Raw genomic sequence first — 22,490 nt, forward strand, 5'->3', positions numbered from 1 at the left:
AATCCAGCTTTCCAGCTCTTGCCATTGTTTACAGATAAGAAATATTTCTGTGCAACTAACTCCTGCTTTGATTTTTTTTTAGGAGCTTTTTTCCCACGGGCAGAATTGCAAAGTATCCGCCTTTATCCGTACACCGATGGTCTACATATCTTTGTTGTTGCAGCAGAAATAATTTATTTTCTCTTTGTTATCTACTACATGGTGGAGCAGGTAAGAAAACTCTGCTGAGTTAAATGGAAGGCCTGCAAATTGTTTTATTATCAAAGTGACCAGTTCCAGATCCTGGGTGTCTAGTCTACAGAGAGGAAAGCCAATGGGCACAAACTAATTTCCAAAAAAGTTATTAAAAAATTCAAGCAGAGGTACGATGGCAATCCATTAATTAATGATACTTTGCAAGGAAAACAAGCTGTAGCCAGTCTGATCTTAGGTGTCCTCCTGGACACGCGGCTGTCTTTAGAAGAGCATACGACAGCCGTGGCCAGGGGAGCTTTCTATCAGGTTCGCCTGATTCGCCAGTTGCGACCCTTTCTAGATCAGGACTCCTTACGCACAGTCACTCATGCCCTCATCACTTCCTGTCTGGACTACTGTAATGCTCTCTACATGGGGCTCCCCTTGAGGTGCACGCGGAGGCTCCAACTGGTCCAGAATGCAGCTGCGCAGGTGATATTGGGAGCGACATGGCGCTCACATGTAACACCTCTCCTACGTGAGCTGCACTGTCTCCCGGTGGTCTTCCGAGTGCGCTTCAAGGTGTTGGTTCTTACCTTTAAAGTGCTCCATGGCTCAGGACCTGGGTACTTACAAGACCACCTTCTGCAACCAATAACCTCCCACCAACCAGCACGCTCCCACAGGGTGGGCCTCCTCAGGGTGCCATCACTAAAGCAATGTCGACTGGTGGTTCCCAGAGAAAGAGCCTTTTCTGTGGGGGCACCTACCCTTTGGAACAGGTTACCCCCAGGGATACGAATGATCCCAGATCTTCGTACTTTCCGTCGTGCACTTAAGACCTTTCTATTTCACCAAGCCGGGCTGGCATAAATCTCTTCTAATTGTTCTAAATCTTTATGCTGCAAATTCTTAACCGATGAACCAAATTGGCTTAATCATTTTATATTCACATTTTATATGTATGTTATTTTAACTGTTCACCACCCTGAGTCCTTCAGGAGAAGGGCGGTATAGAAATTGAATAAATAAATAAATAAATAAATAAATAAATAAATAAATAAATAAATAAATAAATAAATAAATAAATAAATAAATCTTGGCTGGTATTTGCCAATTATGGGCAGAAAACAAGCCGAATGGATTGGCTGGTCAGATTTTTGCCAGCAAGCAAGAGATAAGATGTGCTTTTGCGACATCTGGTCATGTGCAGTGGTATCACTATGCAGGGCTTCTTCTACAACGGCATTGTTAAGTCCGGACACGAAAAGAGAGGCTGGATGATCGTAGTGAAGTAAAACAACCATTTATTGTAGGCAACAGGGAACAACAAATAACTAACTGCGAACTGAGAACCGCGCGAGGCTGCAGCTCCTTTTACCGGGAGCTGTCCAGCCTGTCAGCCACTGACACTTGTTCATTTTCCCACCAGCAGGAAAATGAACCAATGAGTGAAGGCTGATGTAAGACTCTCTCCTATTTGCATATTCAACAGGCATCATAGCATACTCATCTAAAGAAGATCTGAGCTAAGAATTTGAACTGATAAATAATCATGGATTTAAATTCGGGGCTATCTGGCAAAGGATGAATGTGGTTTCCTGGTTGCCAGTTGTCACAAGCTGTGCTTGTATTCTCCATCTATCTTCTCATCTAGTCCCAGCCCTTTAACTGTTTTGCAAAAACGGCATGATAATCGTTTCTGTTTGCAAAAAATGAAGATAGATAACATCTAGGTGTACTAAAAATCTCAGGTCTGCTTCAAAACATCACGGACAACAGCTTTTGAATCAAAATGGAGCTGGGCTGGCTTGAGCTAAATTTTAAATTGGTTTTAAATTGGGTTGTTTTAATTTACGGCCAGAATATGTAATTATTTTAATACTGTTTTTTAAATTTTGTATGCTTTGTTTTTACTTAGGCTGTGCACCGCCCTGAGTCCTATTTGGAGAAGGGCGGTATAGAAATTTAAACAAATAAATAAATAAATAAATAAATGTACTTCGAATAAGCCAGTTTACACAATCTGCCCCAAATCTGGCATTCATGACTCCCGTGGAATTGAAATTTGTGGCTGCTTCAGTGCTGCTGAGATCAGCTATGGTCATTTCTGACATTCCCTGCCAGCTTCCTACATGGAAAATCAGTGGGGAAGCCAGCAGGAAGTCAGAAGTTACTCCTTCCCCTTCTGCTTTTTTTTTTGCCTGCCTCTTTGTCTGTTTAGGTAAAGAAATATCTCTGAAACAATGATTCAACTGGCCATGGGTTGCCTAGTGTATAAATAAAATTGACCAAGACATCCGCACTTGTCTGCAATCATCTAAATAAAACTGCATTGCACTCTAGTGAGTTATATACCGTAAATGCTGCCTTTTCTCCCCACTGCTCACAGATTGTACTACCGAAAACTGAATATCTTGTTCCAACAGGGAAAAATCTTGCGGGCTCTGAAATGGAATTACTTCCACAGCAAATGGAACCTCCTGGAGTTGGCCATCATCTTGATCAGCTGGAGTGCCCTGTCCGTTTTTGTTCGGCGGATGATCTTGGGCTTAAGAGACATCTGTTACTACCAGGAACATAAGGATGAGTATGTTTGATGCTCTGGCATTTATTTGTTCTAGTCTCTGGTCTTTTGACTGTAATAAACTTGATTTGGTGCACTGGCGCTTTCTAAATACACTGTCCCACCAAAGACAGAAAAGAGGATAATTTACTAATAGCAAGACTTTTCCTTTTAAGAGTCAAGATTGTTATGATTTACAACTTTCATTCAATAAGCATTTGTATGCATGTGGTTTACACACACAAGCTAAACCAGGGGTGTCAAACTCAAGGCCTAGTGGCCAAATCTGGCCTATGGGGTGCTTAGATCTGCCCCATGGGGCCACCCTGGAAACAGCGAAGGACCGTCCTGCAGTGCCTCTGCCAGCGAAAACTGAGTTTGTGAGAGCCACAAGCAGCCCTCCCAAGCTCCATTTTCTCTGGCAGAGAGTTGCAGGAGGCTATCACAGCCGAAAATGGAGCTCGGGAGCCCATTTTCGCTGGCAGAGTGCTCAGGCTGCCATAGGCACCCCGACACAAGTGACGTCAAGGTGGCCACGCCCACTGTGGCCACGCCCATCCCAGCCCACTGAAGTCAAACACAACTCCGATGCGGCCGTCAGTGAAATCAAGTTTGACACCTTGAGCTAAACTATTTCATCTGACTTCTTTCTTTTGCAAAAGAAGTGGCAGAGAAGATTTTTCTTGGCGATTTTTGTTTTGCTTTGATTGTTTGCTGGTGTCTTTCTACCATGTGCATCCTCCTTGGCTATTCTCGCCTCCTGGCTGGGAAAAAAAACCTCGGAAAAACTATTTCCAAATGTCTGCCATGATGATTTGATTGAAGTGCGAGAAACTGGGGAGGTTGCAGAGAATTTAGTTATAGAAGGCAGGATGAATGAGAATGTCTTTAAGGTAAAGGCAGGGAAATTTTTCTTTGCAGCACTTATGCAGGTGACCCAAACATAAGTCAATAATCAAGTGAGTTTTTCTTTTATTAGAAAGATGTAGGGTAGTTTGATGTGCAGTGGCTGAGCAGTTAAGACACTGGGCTTGTTGACCTGAAGGTTGGCAGTTCGAGACCCAAGCACTGTGTGATAGAGCGAGCGCCCGTTACTCGCCTCAGCTTTTGACAACATTGCAGTTGGAAAGCATGCAAATGTGAGTAGATAAATAGGTACCACTTTGGTAGGAAGGTAACACATTCTGTGTGGCTTAAGTGTATAGTCGTTCTGGCCACATGACCACAGAAGCATCTTTGGACAACACTGGCTTCCTCTCCTAGGAGACAGAGATGAGCACCACCCCTCAGGATCATCTAAGGTGGCTTGTGACTGACTGAGAAGCTGAACCTAGGTTCCTCCAATCGTGGCTCAATCCTCTAGTTTCCATGCTCTGATCAATGGATTGGGATGGCAGTTCCCACAAGCAAGGCACCAAGACTTCCCTCCCCACTGCTGCATGCCAGCTGATTACAATCCCTGAATCTCCTTTGTAGGTTTGTGAGCTTCAATCAAACCGCTACGGTGGATGCAGTTTTGGGCTACCTGATTGCGTTCCTGGTGCTCCTTTCCACCGTGAAACTTTGGCATTTGTTGAGACTCAATCCCAAATTGAACATGATCACCTCCACCTTGCGGAGAGCCTGGGGGGACATATCCGGATTTGCCACCGTGATTATCATCATGTTCCTAGCTTATTCCATCGCTGTGAGTAGTCCGGAAGGCTGGGCTCAGGCCTTCTTGTATGTTTGTTTATTCAGTTTAGATAGCATGAGCCGAGGTGGCACAGTGGTTAGAGTGCTGTACTGCAGCTACTTCAACTGACTGCTAGTTCAGCAGATCAGCGGATCATATCTCACCGGCTCAAGGTTGACTCAGCCTCCCATCCTTCCGAGGTGGGTAAAATGAGGACCCAGATTGTTGGGGGGCAATATGCTATTTAGTATACTGTCTTTGGTGTAAGCCGCCCAGAGTCCTTGGAGAGTGGGCGGCATAGAAATATGATTAATAAAAAGAATAAAAAATAATAATCTGTTACATGGGTTATTCATAAAGCAGAGAATTCTAGAACAAAATGGACACTTTTTCACCAAACCTCAAATCCTGAGTGAACTGGATATTAGAGAGATATTATCTCTCCCCCCCCTTTTTTTTTCTTTTAGGTGGATGACATGTTTAGAAGTTAGGATAGACAGAAATAGGTGTTTTTTTTTAACAAAATGTGATATGATTAAAAGCTAGAATAAATGTAGAAAGGAATGTTATTATGGCTAACTATCTCCACTATGCAGTCCCTATGCTCTTTGTAATTCCCCCTTCCCAGTTTCCCACAGCACTACGTGTGGCAGCCCTGAAGACCCAAAGAAAAAGATGGCCTCCGGGGCTGACAGAGATGTTGAAGCAAAGAGCCAGGCCCAGGTTTTTCCAAGCATTTTAATCTATGGCAGGGGTCAGCAACCCGCGGCTCTCGAGCCGCAGGTGGCTCTTTCATCCCTCTGCTGCGGCTCCCTATCGCCAGTCGGCTCCACAATTGATAGGGCTTTCCGTTAGGACAGGTAGAGGAAAAAGGATGCCGCGCTAGGAGGAGACTCTATGGTGGGGGAACCGGACTTCCGGTCGGCTCCAGAATTGAATGGGGGGCTTCTGGTTAGGGCCTCTGTGGCTCTTTGAGTGTTTAAGGTTGCTGACCCCTGCCCTATCCCATTCCAGACAGATGGCTGTGCAATCTCTTCTTGAAAAACCTCCAGTTATGGAGCACCCACAACTTCTGGAGACAAGTCGTTGCGCTGTTTGTTCAATTTTATCCATACCAGATGAAATGTGAGCAACAGGAGGGCCTGCGTAAGCTGCTTAATGGCAGCAGGGATCTTACTGGGCTTTCTTGTTCAGCGGCCTGCTGACAGTTCTTTTTTTCATTATTCATTAATTTCATCCATTCATTAGTTTCATGACCTTCCTCCAGGAGCTCAAGATGTCATATGTAGCATTCCCCAGCCCCCAAATTTTTTTTTCCCTGCAACTATGAGGTTGTTTGTACTCTTAAAGACAGGGCAGCTGGCTCAAAGTTCACTGAGGAGCTTCAATAGCTGAGGGAAGGCTGGTTAAACACTTTATCTACTATTTATTCTACGGCAGTGATGGCGAACGTTTCTGCTGTCACGTGCCAAAAGTGGGGGGCGTCGCACACATGGCCACACCCATAATTCAATGCATCCTGCCCCCCCGCGCATACACCTGCAACTCCCCCGCACGACCCCCGCTTTTGGTATGTGATGGTAGGGTGGGCCCGGTAGGCCCGTTTTTTGCCCTCCCCAGGCTCCAGAGGCTTTCTTGGAGCCTGGGGAGGGCAAAAATGGACTTCTCCACCCCCACCCCCGGGAGTCCCTCTGGATGCTGGAAACGTCCCGTTTCCTGACTTCCGGTCCCACCGGAAGTAGGCAAACAGGCCGTTTCCAGCCTCCGGAGGGCCTCTGGGGGGATGGGGAGGCTCCTAGAAAGGCTCTGGAGCCTGGGGAGAATGAAAAACAGGCCTCCCCACCCCCCCGGAGGCCGGAAATAGCTTGTTTTCCGACTTCTGGTGAGCCCGTAAGGCCCGAAAATCAGCTGGCCGGCATGCGGATGCGCACCGGAGCTGAACTAGGGCAACGCTTGCATGTCCACCGATATGGCTCCGCATGCCACCTGTGGCCCGCGTGCCATAGGTTCGCCATGGGGTTATATTTGCCTTGACCATCAATTAATCAGAAGCGTTTCCCATCAAAGTGGCTCAAACGTATTCCGTTTCCTCAGAATATCTTCCTGTCAGAATAAAAAAAATGAGCAGTAGATATTATGGAGAAAAAAATAAAATGCCTGGCATCTAAGATTATTATTACTTTTTTGGTTTGTTTTAAATGCAGACAAATCTAATATATGGCTGGAAACTGAATTCATACAAGACTCTCTTTGATTCTGCTGAGACTATGGTCAGTCTTCAGTTAGGAATCTTCAACTATGAAGAGGTATGATATTTTCTAAATAAGGCAGTAGTGGGTTTCAAATCCTGGTACTACCAGTTTGCTATCGGTAGCACGAGCGTGCGGCGCTTCTGCGCATGCGCAGAGCAGGGGTGTAAAATCTGTTACTACCGGTTCTGTGGGCGTGGCTTGGGGGGGTGTAATGTGACTGGGTGGGCGTGGCCAACTTTTTTTTAAAAAAAACTTTTCAAAGCATTTTTTCTAATGCTTTGAAAAACCTCTCTGCCGATCAGAAACTCAGCTGGGATCGTCAGAGACTTTTCAACGCATTTTTTTACCATCTCTTCGACTAAGAGGTTGCAGAAAAAAATGCTTTGAAAAGTCTCTGATGATCCCAGCTGAGCCGTGCGATCATCAGAGGCTTTTTTTTTTACTTTTAAAAGCATTTTTTCATCAGAAGAGGTTGTAGAACCACCCGCCGCCATTGCTACCGGATCGGGCGATCCGGTGCGAACAGGGAGCATTTCACCCCTGGCGCAGAGCGTTTTTGATGATGTCTGGGCAGGTGGGCGAACCGGGGCGAACCAGGAGCAACCCACCACTGAAATAAATGAAATGAAAAGATCAAACAGTGTTTATTTAGAGCATGGAGAAATTTGGACTAATCTTGTGATGAGAAACGTGATTTAGATCGAGAAAGAGAAAAACATCTCACCGGGGAAAAAAAAAATCAAAACTGAAATATAGACTAACTTGGGATGCAAATCTATGCATCCTTATCATACACAACAAAGCTTATTTTTGCATATACATGCAAAGGATTGTACCTAGCGTACCATTAAGTCTCTCCAACTTGATACCCTTCAACTATCTGGTGTCAGAGTTACTCAGTCATATTAGCCCCTGTTGAGAATTTTGGGAGCTGAAATCCATAAATGGAAAATAATTTGGTTACAGGAAATTGGGTTAGCTTCTTCTTGTTATTAGAATGGGTTTTATGCAGTGGTGAAATCCATTTTTTTTTTACTATCGGTTCGGTGGGCGTGGCTTGGAGGCGTAGTGTGGCTTGGTGGGCATGGCAGGGGAAGGATACTGCAAAATCTCCATTCCCACCCCACTCCTGGGAGAAGGATACTGCAAAATCTCCATTCCCACCCCACTCCAGGGGAAGAATACTGCAAAATCCCCATTCCTTCCCCACTCCTGGGGGAAGGATATTGCAAAATCTCCATTCCCACCCCACTCTGGAGCCAGCCAGAGCTGGTATTTGCCGGTTCTCTGAACTGCTCAAAATTTCCGCTACCGGTTCTCCAGAACCTGCTGGATTTCACCCTTGGTTTTATGGATGGATGGATGGATGGATGAGAGAACAAACAAAAGTATACAGTAACATCAAGAGAGTAAAAGAATTGAAATGAAAATGGACTGGACACATAGCAAGAAGAACTGATGGCAGGTGGACCAAGGCAGTCATAGAATGGATCCCACTTGATAAAAAGAATCCATGAAACAGGCCTAAAACAAAATGGATAGAAGATATTAGCGAGGATTGCTGGGCCAATTGGCAAAAGAAAGCTCAGGACCGTATAGGTTGGAAATATGCAGAAGAGGCCTTCATCCTGCAGTAGACAATGGCTAAAATGAAGACAATGGTGGTGATGTAGGTATGTATCAGAGGTAGCTTTCAACAGGTTCTGACCAGTTCTGAAGAACCGGTAGTGGAAATTTTGAGTAATTCGGAGAACCGGTAGTAAAAATTCTGACTGGCCCCGCCCCCATCAATTCTCTGCCTCCCAAGTCCCAGCTGATTGGGAGGAAATGGGGATTTTGCAGTAATCTTCCCCTGCCATGCCCACCAAGCCACGCCCACCAAGCCATGCCATGCCCACCAAGCCACACCCACAGAACCAGTAGTAAAAAAAATTTGAAACCTACCACTGGTATGTATGTATATATGTATTGGATTTTAAAAAAACAGATTTTACTTATTGCTATGCCAATTAAAACATACTTATGTCAAAAGTAATAACTGTACAGGTAAATAAAATCATAAGCATTGAAATAGGTCTGTTCTATGTACACAGGATAGTTGGATTCCTATTCAGAATCGGATTCCTGTTCAGGCAACATAGCAGCTACTGCCCTGCTCAAAAGTTTTTAAGCAGCTTTATAAAAACATTTTTTTTCTTCTATTTTTTTCCCCGTAGACTTAATAATATCTCTCGAATTACAGGTCTTGGATTACAATCCTATCTTGGGGTCCTTCTTAATCGGTTCCTGTATCATCTTTATGACATTTGTGGTGTTGAACCTCTTCATTTCGGTCATCCTGGTGGCTTTTAGCGAGGAGCAGAAACATTATCAGGTTTGTTCATCGGATCTCAGCGTTTAAAGGGGGACCTGAGAAAGTCCCAAAGGGTATCCTGAGGGCCTCTGGAGTCCTCTGCAACTTTACCACCACCAAGTGTGGTTGATGGAACTGTCTTAAGATTGGCAGAATGCTTTTCTGCCATTTTTGTTGGAGGAAATAATGAAACTTGGAATTTTAACATACCTAGAGATTATCAGGGTAGGATGCTCTGCGTTAAATAATAGGTTTTGATTTGCAAGATGAATTTCTTTCTCTTTTCTTGATTTTTGTGGCATCAATTCACTGTCAATTCAGCCAGCTGGCTGGGGAATTCTGGGAGTCCAAGTCAGTGCCTCTTAAATTTTCCTAAGGTTGAGAAACACGGTTTTCTATCTAGGAATCCAGCATTGTAACACTGATAACATTTCTCTCTCTCTCTTTCTTTTTTAAGGCTTCAGAAGAAGAAGAGATAGTGGACCTCCTGCTGAAGAAAATGTGCAGTTTTCTTGGAATTAAATATAAAAATGACTGTACTCCAGTTTGTGGCAAGCAGCTGCAAGCATCTGGGAATGACATCTAATGGCTCAGCCAAGATTTTGCTTCTCATGTGAATTTGTAGCTATTGTGTTACTTGTAAAGATTGTGATTTCTGGGTTTGTGAAATGCTGTGGTAGAAAACGGGAACCCATTTTTAGGAATCAAAAGCTTCATTTGATCTCTTAATAATTGAATGTGAAAATACTTTAAGCTATATAGAGCAGATTTCCCTTTTAGGATGTGCATGACTATCCGCTGTTTCCGGTCATTATTTCTCAGTGTGGTATAATAAATGTTAAGTGTTAAAGCATAATTGTGGCTCAGTTTATTTAAAATTAGAAACCTGCATCAATTTGCAACTGACATGTCTCATACTCCTGTAAAAATTTTCCCCGTGGAAATGTTTGACTCTCCTTCAAAAGTCATCATGTGTGAGTGGAAGGCCCTAGAAATTCATAATGATTTAGAAGAAAGGCTGAATCAGTCCTTGTGCTATGACATTTTCCACAACAGGCCCAGTAAATATAATTACAAAATGTAAAAGGTTAAAAACAAAACACTCCTTTTTGGGGGAGCGGATTTGCAATATTGCAAACGAGCATAGGAAGTGCTTCACAAATCTCTCACCCATTTTTTTTTCTCTAGCCAAAATAATTCCTCAAAACAAAATTCCTTTGTCTGGGGATTCCAACCTACATTCCAGAGAACAAAAGAGGATGTTTATTTGGGTTTTCTAAGGAAAACAGACTTGTTGCAATCTACTGGGGACAAATGCTTTAAAAAACAAAAACTGATAAAGAGATACAATTTAAGTAAAAAAAAAAAAAAGGTTTATCAACACTGAAGACTAACTAGCAGAGTATCCTCAGATCCAGCTTGACTGCTGGCATCTGTATCCGTGCACAGTTTTCTGAAGGGGCTTCGGACCTGGCTGGCCATAAACTCCCAGATGTTTGGCCAAATCCATATCAAATCCATATCAAATCCATCCCAGTCCATAAACCAGATCTGACTTGGCCCAGCTTAGGGGCGGTCACCATCCCCTAAAAATGGGGAGCTTTTGCAGTTTTGCAGCTGCCTCTCTCTCCTTTGTTGCTCTTCTTTGAAGCAGCAGAAAGCCTCTCTGGTCAGAGGTTCAATTCTGGCGCTTTCTCCAACTTCACATACACCGCCCCAGATGCTCCCTGGATTTTTCTGAAGGAGTATATGAATCAAACTAATGTTGGCTATTTGCTTTTATTGTGAATTGCCTCATAATATAATTGTTACTGATTAAACCAATATTTGCTGTTTGCTTCTGATATGATATACTGCTAGATATCATTTATTAGGAATTAAACTTTGTTATTGGCTTCTGCTTGTATTATTGTATACTGACAGAAATTAGTTGTTAGGAACTAATTCTAGCTTAAAATGTAACCTTAATACTGGTTGGCATTAGTGCGCAGTTTGTTATTTCACTGCTGTGTCTCCCTTCTATTTATTTTATTTATTTATTTATTTTTTAAAATTTTATACTGCCCCCTCTCCCAAAGGACTCGGGGCGGCGAACAGCCAAAATTAAAAACACACAATACAAATATTAAAATACTATAAAACGAAATTAAATTTATCTTTGGCTTCCCCAATTTAAAACCCCTTACCCATAAAATTGCCCAATTAAAAGATTTTTAACCCAGCTTATTCTCGGCTTCAAAGCTAGGCACATCCTTGAAAATATAGAAGAGACTTTTATCCAGGAATATCAGGCCCCATAGATAAAGGAACCAGAGTAGGGAGTTTTCCTGCCTCATAAATTCAGAATCCTGAAAGCATTCTGCCGAATAGACAATTTGGCCAAAGTGGGGGACGTAGACTGTCCCTACACAAGGTTATAGGAATACTCCATAGATAAGATGGACAGAGATAGGGGCCTGAACAAAGAACGCTTTGGTAAACTTTTGTTTCTATCTGCGTAAAATATACATAATATTCTGAGCCATTCTCGCAGGGGGGTGGCTACTCCTTACATACATTTTGTTTGTATGTTTTGGATATCTTTTCTTTTATGTACACTGAGAGCGTATGCACCAAGACAAATTCCTTGGGTGTCCAACCACACTTGGCCAATAAAAAAAAAAATTCTATATAGTTTTGTCACCCAGCTTTTGTTACGGCCATAAATAAAAGCTGGTATTTTTTTTTGCAAGCCTAGTCTCGAGTCTCTCTCTCTTTGGCATCTCAGAGGCTCGGGGAAACCTCTGGGATCTTACACTTCCTTTATGCAGGCCGGGGAAGAGGGGCATTGTAGTCCCTCCACTCCAGAGCGCACCGCGTGGGACAAAGGAAGGAGAAAAAAAACCACACAGAGACACACACAATCTCTCCGCAGCGGCGCGCAGCGACTCCGCCCGGCGCGGCGGCTCTTCCCTTCCCTTCGCCCGGCCAAGGAGCCTCCTTCGGGCCGGGAAGGCCCGCCTCCTCCCTCCCTTCCCCTCCCCTCCTCTTCCCCGGCTGCTTTTGCCCTCCGGCCCGGGCCGCCTCTTCGCGGAGCGGCCCCCGCGATGGCAGTGGCGGCGACGGCTTGGCGAGCCTTGCGGAGGGTCGGGCTTGGCGCAGCGGCCGGGCCGCGCGGATCCTTGCTGAGTTGGCCCGGGAGCAGCGGGAGCAGAATCGTCCGCAGCCCCGAGGCCCGGCGGCTCAGCACCAGCCCTGCGTTGCTGCTCGCCGGTAAGGGTGGGCAAGCGGGCGGGGAGCCGGAGCTCTCTTTGCGCCATTGCAATGGAGAGGCTGGCGTGCGCCAAAGCGCGCGGCGGGAACCACCCGGCCCCTTTGGCTCGCTCTGCTCCCGATCCAAGCGCGCCGAGGGATCGCAGCCAAAGCCCCGAGCACCGATTGCGCTTAGCCGGAGGCCTCTCCGCCTCTCGGGCAGCGCGCTTGCCGCCCTGCACGGCTCGGGGCCCCGGATTTTGGCCGAGTCGGCCGCGCAAACCGGGCAGGTCGCATAATCCGTGCAGCTCGAGGGCTGAGTTGCACGCTTCGGGGAGAGCGGGGGCGTTTGCATTTCGGCTTCCCGGGAATCCGTCCTGCAAGTCACCGGGCCTTTTGCTTCCACGCGTGGGCAGCGCACCCAGGAAGTTGGGCTTCCTGGATAGGACCGTCGTGCAACGCAGGGTGGAAAAAAACAAAAACAAATAAATTTGATCTCCAAGCAAGGCTAAGATCCTAAATGAATAGAATAGAATTTTTTTAAAAAATAATAATTGTTATTGTTATTTCTCTTTTTAAAAACAAAACAAACACAAACATAAAACGTCTATTTCCTTTTTACAACAGTTTCAAGTCGGTGTTCTTCTATCATTTGTATTTTCTCCTAACTCTTCTTTTGCATATATTTGTCTTTATAGTCTCCTTATTCCTCTAGGCAATCCTTCACATATAATATTGTAACTATATATTATTTTTCTAACATCCTCCGCTTTATAACACTTTCCCAGTCGTTCTTATTTGCTGTTTCTACTTCTCAGCCAATCGTACCATTTGTTCCATCCTAAATAATATCCTGTTTCCTTCTTTTCTTTTATCTCTTTTGTTAATTTGTCCATCTCTGCACATTCCAAGATTTTTCTTATCAGTTCTTCCTCTTTTTTTTTTATAATATATTTTTATTATGGTTTTCTTTTTCAAAATTCCAATACATAATCGAACCGACAGTGTCATTTCCCCAAAAGACAGGTTGGATTAGTTGTTCAGGCAAATTCTACATTTTATATATATAAAAAATTCTGTGCAAATACTATCCTTGCTGCCCTTATTATGAGAATAGAATAGAATTCTTTATTGACACACAAGGAATTTGTCTTTGGTGCATACGCTCTCAGTGTACATAAAAGAAAAAAATACATTCATCAAGAATAAAAAGATACAACACATAGTGATAGTCAAGGTTACCAATAAGCTATCAAATCATACTAGGAAACAAATAAAAACAATATAAATCGAAAGATACAAGCAACATGGTTATAGTCAGAAGTGGGAAGAGATAGATACTAGGAAGGAAGAGAAGAATAATAGTCTTTCAAGCAGCTAAATGTTACTATGAAGTGCATTGTAGCATAGTATCCCCCCTTTCCAATACATAACTCTGAATTCTAGGCCACCTCTCATTCCTTCCCAGGAGTGCAGAGAAATGTGTTGGAGAAATTGGGCAGGAGAGCTGGTTTGGATGACTTTGGGCCAGTTCCAGTTTCTCAGCCCAACCCACCTCACAGGGTTATTGTTGTTGTGGGGGGGGGAAATAGGAGGAGGAAGGAGTATTAGGTATATTTGCGGCCCTGAGTCGCTTATAAAGTATTAAAGGCTGGCTAACAATCAATCAAACCGCAAAAAATTTATTTGGATTTGGGACATTGGCATGCATTGGGATATTGAAAAGCAAACGGGAGACTGGTTGCGGATCCTGAGGCATTAACTGGGTTTTGCAAACAATGTTGGCTTGCTCTTGTGCAAGATCTAAGCACATAAACTACCGTATCTTTATACTTTTTGATACGTGCAGTAACGTGTGGGATTAAAGGAGACAGAGAATTGGAAATATTCAGCTTTTAGCCGTGAGTCACGGAAGAAGACTTGTTAGGGTTTTCCAAGTTTTGAAGAGAGTTTCCTGTTCAAAGTTTGGAAAAACATTCCCAGCAATAAGGCCAATTTGATAGTGATTATGGCTGTTGACTCGTAGCAATCATATAGATAATCTGAAATGAGGATTTGTCCCTTACCTGGTCTTTCAACCATTTCTTAAGGAAAGTGGTGGTCTCTCCATATCTACACAAGTTCAAAGAGAGGTTGGGTTGCAATTTCTTCGGGATGATTTCGTTTGAATTCCAGCCTTGATGGAGTTGAGTTTAATCACCAAAATGGCCCCCACTCAACTCTGCGATTCTATAAAGACAAACATATTGTGTGGGTGGTTAGCTAGATGGAGTGTTATGTTATTATTTTTGCAATAAAACGCACCCGGAGATGCCCTTGATATCTCCTGCAAATTGGTTCAGAAGAACACGGAGTTTGGTCAGTTGTGGAATTGTGTCAGCTGGAAAGGAAGCAGTGCAAAGAGAAGAGGGCAGGACAGTGAAGGGGCCTTTAAGAAAATAGTATTAATTGGGAGTGTGTGATTGTGTTAAGAGATCAAAATCTCTGCTTGCTTGCTTTCTGTTATTTAGTGCCTTATTTATCCCTCTCTACTATTATGTTGAATATGAGCGAAAAGTGTGCCTTTGCAAATTGTGGACGGGTTTTACAAATTGATCAGTTCCGTGCCACCAATTCAGTTGCAACTTTAAAGCCATCTCATAGGTGTGCAGTCATTTAATTTCTTAGCCACCATATCACCATATATAGTAGTGTGTACTCACACGGCGCAACTCATAAAATTAAAACAATTAACAAATAACAAAGCCCCGAAATCAAACATTAAAAATAATTAAAATAATAAAATAAAATAATCTGGGCGAGCACAGCACATATATGAGAAACAATACATCCATGCCACAGGTTGCATAATGCCACTTGATCCCAGATCTGATGCAGAGTCATGTCTGGGAAGGTTAGTGAGATCTCCTGCAAGGTGATCTGCCCACTCCACCCCCACCAGATCCTTCATCTCTTTCCATAGTTTTCCCTTCTATACTGTAATCAAATCCATCCTCCTTGCTGGTGGTTATTCCCTTTGTTTCTCTCTTTCTACCTTTCCCAAGGCTCTAATATAATAAAAATTATACTCATCGTCTTCGTAATGTAGAATAATGAAGCATGTAGAGAGATACGTACTGTCCGCGCAGAAGGGGAAGCAAAGTATGAGTATTGTAGAAAGCGAAAGCTGCGTCTAGCAGGGGTTGAATGTTTGACAAAGTTTGATTTTGATCAGACGGGGTATAAACTAAGCCGATATGAATACATAAACAATAATTCTTAAATATCATTTACCAGTTACGCCACACATAAAGGGTTTCCTAGCTCAAGTTTAAGTTTCGGGGTTTATACTAGAAGAACATAAGTAGGATTGCAGAGGGATATGCAAATACAGAGCCTTAAAATTGACCCATTGGTTGTTTTTTGTTTTAGCTCGTCGGTTTACAGACAAGCACGAATGGATCGCCGTCGAAAACGGAATTGGAACGATAGGAATTAGCAACTTTGCACAGGTACTGTTTTCTGCCCTCCCGGGAGATCTTGGCATTGTCGGTTGGCCTTGCTCTTTGATTTCTCGATTGTGCCAACTGCCGTTTCTGCCTGCAAAGCCAATTTGTGGACTTGGACCTCGGAGGCGCCTGCCTGGAAAACAGGATTGAAATGCCCTGGCTGTGCCTCATTGGCTTGGCCTCATCCCAAAAAAAACCCTTAGAACCTGAGATGGGATCGTGCCTGAAAGTTTCTATTGGTTTCTGATTGGTTCATTGGAGAAAATGCATTCATAATGTAAGAGAAGGCCAGGCAGCCTTTAGATCAGGGGTCTCCAACCTTGGCAACTTTAAGACTTGTGGACTTCAACTCCCAGAAGGACTACCTGTAACTTAATATTTTAGTGGAGAGGATGAAGGCTTCAGTTGGCTGGACAGTAGTCCCAAAAATGGGTAAGGCTGTCCCAAATCCATGGATAGGGGGCCAAGATATCCTACTTATCGTATTTTTCAGAGTATAAGACGCACCTTTTTCCCCCTAAAAAGGGGTGAAAATTTAGGTGCGTCTTATACACCAAATGTAGCCCCGCCCACCCACTGGCCCCCACCCTTTGGCCTCTGCCTCGCAGCAGTTACCTCCTTGCAAGCAAACAGCAAGAAAAAACAGCTCCTTTCAGCTTCAGCACAGCCTAATTAGCATAAGTTGATTGGATCGGCCTCCCAATTCTCAGCTGATTTGCTCTCAGCTGTTTTGCGCAGGGCTCTACTGCTTGCTGCAAGGAGGTAAATTGCTGGAGCAGATTTTTTTCCCCCTTGTATTAATCAAGCTATGCTGAAAACGAAAATGAAAGTAAAGCAGGCTGTTTGCGGTTTGCTGCAAGGAGGCAAAATTGCTCAGAGGCAGAGGGAGATTTCTTTTTCTTCTTTTCCTCACCAAAAAAGGTAGGTGCGTCTTATACTCCAAAAAATACGGTATTTCCCTCAAATCTCATTTTAGGGTTTTCTGGGCAGATTTTTTTTTTTTGGCATGCTTTCATCTTAAACTGGTTGACAGTGACGCCGATAATTTCTGACAAATATGATCAAAGGAGCGAGCGTCTGGGAGGTGTGAAAGATGTACTTGTGGGGTCCATGCAGCAACTAAGAAGGAACCTAAGGCTGTTTTATTATGTCAGCATTTCAAAGTCAACCTGACATTGTCCCAAGTGGGAAAGCAGCACTTCCTTAATGTCAATGGCTGTTCTTATGTTTGTGAAACACAACACAACAGGATCTGCTTGCTTTGAGCACCCTCGGCTGGAGACCACTGGATTGGTGAGGAATTTTGCAAGTTGCAGTTCTTGAAGCTGTTTCAAGGCTTTATTTATCTTTGTTTGTTTGTTTGCATCCCGCCTTTATTATTTTTACAAATAAGGTGGCAACAATATCCAACACAACTCCATCCTCCTGTTTTCCCCACAACAACAACAACAACCCGGTGAGGTGAGTTGGCCTGAGAGAGAGAGAGTGACTGGTACAAAATCATCCACCAGCTGGCTTTTGAGGCTAAGATAGAACTCGAACTCACAGTCTCCTGGTGATTGGCCCAAAGTCACTCAGCTGGCTTTCGTGGCTAAGACAAATGTAGCCCCGCCCACTCACTGGCCCCACCCTTTGGCCTGTGCCTCGCAGCAGTTACCTGCTTGCAAGCAAACAATAAGAAAAAACAGCTCCTTTCAGCTTCAGCACAGCCTAATTAGCACAAGTTGATTGGATCGGCCTCCTGACTCTTAGCTGAATTGCTCTCAGCTGTTTTGCACGGGGCTCTGCTGCTTGCTGCAAAGAGGTAAATTGCTGGAGCAGATTCTCCTACTCTCTCTCCTATTCTCTCTAGCATGAACTCTCTATTCTCCCTAGCATGGAGCCTTAGCCATTAAACCAGGGGTGAAATGCTCCCAGTTCGGACCGGATCACCTGATCCGGTAGCGATGGCGGTGGGTGGTTTGGAGAACTGGTAACAAAAATCCCTGACCCCACCCCCATGCCCAGCTGAGCCGCGCAATCATCAGAGGCTTTTTTTAAAAAAAATTTAAAGCATTTTTTCTACAACCTCTTCAGCCGAAAAAATGCTTTTAAAAGTGTAAAAAAAAAAAAAAAAGCCTCTGATAATTGTGCGGCTCAGCTGGGATCGTCAGAGGCTTTTAAAAGCATTTTTTCTACAACCTCTTCGGGCGAAGAGGTTGTAGAAAAAATGCTTTTAAAAGCCTCTGACGATCCCAGCTGAGTTGCTGATCCTCAGCTGAGTTGCTGATCTGAATAGGTTGTAGAAAAAATGGTTTTAAAAGTTAAAAAAAAAAAAGTTGGCCACACCCACCCAGTCACATTTCCCCCCCCTCCCACCAAGCCATGCCCACAGAACAAATGTTATATTTCACCACTGTCCCAAAGGTGCTTTTTCAAGAGGCAACTGGACTGCCTGGTTTTTCTTCGAAAACGTTTTGCTTCTCATCCAAGAAGCTGAAAAAAAACAAACCATCTTTGGGGCAATCATGGCCTGGAGGACTGAGAATCTCCATAGACGTTTGTTTTCTGCTTAAATTCCACCAAGAAGATGCTCAACTTTCTTTCCACAGCGGTTTCCACTTCTTTAAATCATGGCTGATGCGGGAACTTTTCATTTCAGGAAGCATTAGGGGATGTTGTTTATTGCAGCCTTCCAGAAATTGGAACAAAGCTGAACAAACAAGGTAAGCTTTATTCTTTTTTTTTTTTTTAAATCTTGCCTCCCCCCTAAACATAAATGTAACATTAGACAGCAATCTCAACTTTGGAGGAATAAAGTTACTTTAGGCTTTTTTTTAAGGATACGGCTGCGCCCCAAATATTTTTTTTTCTTTACATTAAATAACAGACCTCTCCCCATCCCAGCCCCCAGTTCTTTGCCTTACAAGGTGTCAAGAGGAGAAACAAGTTATGTGTTGTGGCCCACCCAGATTCGGACAGTGAGAAGGTTGGGGAGGAACATGGGTCCTGAAGAGCCTTGGTAGCACAGTGGACTAAAGCACTGTTATTAACATCTGCTGCTTGCAATTACTGCATGTTCAAATCTCACCAGGCTCAAGGTTGACTCAGCCTTCCATCCTTTCAAAGGTAGGTAAAATGAGGGGGCAATAAGCTGACTTTGTATAAATATACAAAAGTATGAAGGCTATTGCTTAACGCACTGTAAGCCGCCCTGAGTCTCCGGAGAAGGGCGGCATATAAATTAAAGCAAAAAAAAAAAAAAAGTCTGGGGAAGGCTCTGACAAGGGCTCTACGTTAGAGGCAGAGAGGGGGCCAGGGCCATCTGACAGTTATCAGCTGCCTTCGGAGTCAGACATCAGTGAGGCAGACAAACAGTTGGAGCCTGTTCCCAGCGTGCGCATGCGCAGAGTTGCCAGAAGAAGGAAACAGCTAAAGAATAAGGGTCGACTTGGGAGTAAGGCCACAGGAGGACGATGAGAGGGAATAAAGGAAAGAACTAAATGTGCTTGTTTAGCAAGACTGTATGGACCGTCCCGTGGGATGTGGTGGCTCAGTGGCTAAGACGTTTAGCTTGTCAATCGAAAGGTTGGCAGTTCAGTGGTTCGAATCCTTAGTGCCGCGTAATGGGGTGAGCTCCCGTTTCTTGTCCCAGCTTCTGCCAACCTAGCAGTTTGAAAGCACGTAAAAAATGCAAGTAGAAAAATAGGGACCACCTTTGGTGGGAAGGTAACAGCGTTCCGTGCGCCTTTGGTGTTGAGTCATGCCGGCCACATGACCCGGAGACGTCTTCGGACAGCGCTGGCTCTTCGGCTTTGAAACGGAGATGAGCACTGCTCCCTAGAGTCAGGAACGACTAGCACATATGCGCGAGGGGAACTGTTACCTTTACCAATGGACCTTCCCATCCCCCAAATGCATGCAGCTCTTAAACCTCCAGAGAGAGAGAGAGAGTGAACACCTTACTAAGCTACTACCAGCTTCTGTTGATAGGACAAGCACTAGGAGTAGGACAATGACTAGATTGGTTCCATAGCTGCAGATTTATAGTTGTTATTATTATTATTATGCTTCGTTGCACAATCAGCCAGATGTTCAAGACTGGATTTGGCATTTTTTGACTGCTCGTTGAGTCCTTTCTAAGGACAAGTTGGATAGGCAGATGTGGATGTTTGATAGTGTTACAGATAAACCATTGCAGGATGGAAGCTGTTCTGAGTAAAGCCGCCTTGTGCCATTGACCGATTGTGAGTTGGTCAATGCTGACCTTGTTCAAGTAGGGCTCCAGTTGTTTTGGGGCTGCACCCGAGGTACCCATTAGGGTTTGTCACAGAGTCAGCCAGATGTTCAGATTTGGCATTTTTGTCTACCTATTATTTTTATTTGTATTACTTACTTTATTCATTAAACATGAAACTCAGTCAACTGAACATTCCAAAATGCATCACAAATATCATTGACTGGTGCTAATGGTTGCTGCCAGTGTCCCAGGTATTATTATTATTATTATTATTATTATTATTATTATTATTATTATTATTATTATTATTATTATTATGTTTTTAATGTTTTTAATGTTTTTAATTTTTAAATGTTTTTTTATAATGATTTTAAATGCATTGTGAGCCGCTCTGAGTCTTCGGAGAGGGGCGGCATACAAATTGAATTAATAAATAATAAATAATTTTTTTTATTATTATTATTATTATTATTATTATTATTATTATTATTATTATTATTATTATTATTATTATTACTACTACTATTATTTTGTTAAATTTATTTGCCGCCTATCTTGCTATATTGGGCTACTCTGGATGGCTAATAACAATAAAAAGGAAGAAATGAAAAGAGCATGAAGAGAAGGTAATAGAACCAGAAATAAATATTGAAAGAACACAATGAGAAATACAGCTATATGATTAGCAAAAAAGAAAGATGGACAGGTGGAGAGCAGGTGTGTATGTGTGTGTGTGTGTGTGTGTAGTCTGCCATTAATCCGGCAGCCACTTGTAGCATGACATATTATACAAATGCAAATTCTCGTTTTGGGATTTCTGTACCAAGGCCTTTTCCCATTTAATGTTCCAGATGAATTTGGAGCCTTGGAAAGTGTGAAGGCTGCTAGTGAAATCTACTCTCCCATCACAGGAGAAGTCACAGAAATTAACACCGCCCTTGCTGATAATCCTGGACTCGTCAACAAATCTTGTTACCAAGATGGTAAGAGAAGGAATCCCCGTTTTCCAAAGGATTGCGAACAGTAGTTTTGCAGAAAGAAACCTGTAGAGTTAAGACTAGAAGCCATTGGACCTAAGAGTAGCATTTACTACCCTATTTCCCCTAAAATAAGACATCCCCTGAACGCATGTGCTAAAATAAGCCCCCCCCCTGAAAATAAGCCCTCCCTGAAAATATTTAAACGCATGTGCAGCTGGTCCCCGCCATTTCCTCTGGTTAGGGTTAGGGAGACAGAGCTGGAAATCAGGTAAGACGGCAAGAGGAGCCCCGTCTTGCTCCACGCATCCCAAAATAATAAGACCTCCCCGAAAATAAGGCCAAGCACTTATTTCGGGGTTCAAAAAAATATAAGACAGGGTCTTATTTTGGGGGAAACACAGTAGAACTACAGGAGCCCTGGATATCTTGGTGCTTATTTAAAAAAAACACACACACACACATACAAACCCTAATTTGATTGTTTGTTTGTTTGTTTTTGGCTCACAGGTTGGCTTATCAAAATGACGGTGGATAATCCTTCTGAACTGGACGACCTCTTGACTGAAGATGCGTATGAAAAATACATCAAATCCATCGAGGAATAAGCTAAAAGGTGCCAAGCTGAGCCAGTACCCACTACTTTCTTTGACGTAGATGGCCCCAAATTACTGGAGAAGTTGGCGCAGCAGCTGGTTGAGGAAATTTTGAAAGGAAAAAAGCACTGCCTTTCTTCCAACTGCGTTAAAGGCAGTCCACAAACGTCCGTAAATCAAAAAAACGTTTGTGACTTTTCTGAGTAGGCAAGAATCAGGAATAGTTTCGATTTTTCTCCCCTCCGTTCCTGATGAATATAATTTCAAGGTTTGAAGTCCATCATGCCTTCTGGGCTAGAATGACCTTTGTTCCTGAAATGAACCCAGTAGGTTGATAAAATAGATCTGGAAGATGATGCAACGTCCTTAATCCCAAACATCTAATTTTTATTTGTACAGATTTTCTTGCTTTTCTTTGTCCGCCCTCTTTCCCCGGCCGTCTTGTTTTTGGGCATCTACCAGAAGCTGTCCTGCTGCCTTTGGTATTAGTGAAAGTCCTCAAGAGATTAGATGGTTTAAAAGTGCAAGTGTTGGGCTGGAGGCATGGAGACCTCCGGCTAACCCTTCCTGCCTCGCAACAGATAAGATAACAGAAGTTAATAAAAAATCCTGACTTTACCAAGTTTGTTTGTTGTTCCCGTTGTAGCTTAATAGTTAAGTGGTGGGTAAGACTGAGGCGGTGCATTCGACCTTGTAGTTTATTGGAAAGTTTGAAAGTCAAATCTTGGGGCCTCCGTACAGGCAGTCCTTGTTTTACGACCACAAATATGTGTGGCCGATGCGTGGCCGGCATCGGGCGATACAGTGTGGATTCTGGAGCTCCAGAAGAGCACCGAAATCCCAGCCGATTCTGGGGATCCCTAGGGATCATAGCTGTCTTGTAGGGACAGTGAAGAAAGAAGATGCAGGCTGGCACGGATAGGGAAAGCAAGTTCCCTGAAGTGCCGGCATTAGTCTTC

At 43.5% G+C, this 22,490-nt stretch overlaps 2 protein-coding genes across 2 annotated transcripts in view; both read left to right on the plus strand.

Annotated features, from left to right (window-relative positions):
* The window catches only part of PKD1L3 (polycystin 1 like 3, transient receptor potential channel interacting), a 79,419-nt gene extending 69,813 nt beyond the window's left edge, over positions 1-9,606 (plus strand). The window contains exons 40-45 of the mRNA XM_070953201.1: positions 83-210; positions 2,604-2,764; positions 4,217-4,427; positions 6,620-6,721; positions 8,910-9,041; positions 9,478-9,606. Coding sequence (XP_070809302.1) covers positions 83-210; positions 2,604-2,764; positions 4,217-4,427; positions 6,620-6,721; positions 8,910-9,041; positions 9,478-9,606 — 863 coding nt within the window. The remainder of the gene's footprint in view (positions 1-82; positions 211-2,603; positions 2,765-4,216; positions 4,428-6,619; positions 6,722-8,909; positions 9,042-9,477) is intronic.
* Positions 9,607-12,045: 2,439 nt separating this feature from the next.
* On the plus strand, positions 12,046-22,149 carry GCSH (glycine cleavage system protein H). The gene is made up of 5 exons (XM_070953000.1): positions 12,046-12,272; positions 15,663-15,742; positions 18,381-18,444; positions 20,810-20,941; positions 21,446-22,149. Exons 1-5 carry the CDS (start codon positions 12,107-12,109, stop codon positions 21,541-21,543), a joined length of 540 nt encoding a protein of 179 aa, XP_070809101.1. The 5' UTR covers positions 12,046-12,106; the 3' UTR covers positions 21,544-22,149.
* Positions 22,150-22,490: the final 341 nt, after the last annotated feature.

The sequence above is a fragment of the Pituophis catenifer genome, unplaced genomic scaffold (assembly GCF_029215685.1).
Source record: "Pituophis catenifer annectens isolate HBS135680 unplaced genomic scaffold, rPitCat1.0.hap2 SCAF_13, whole genome shotgun sequence".
NCBI lineage: Eukaryota > Metazoa > Chordata > Lepidosauria > Squamata > Colubridae > Pituophis > Pituophis catenifer.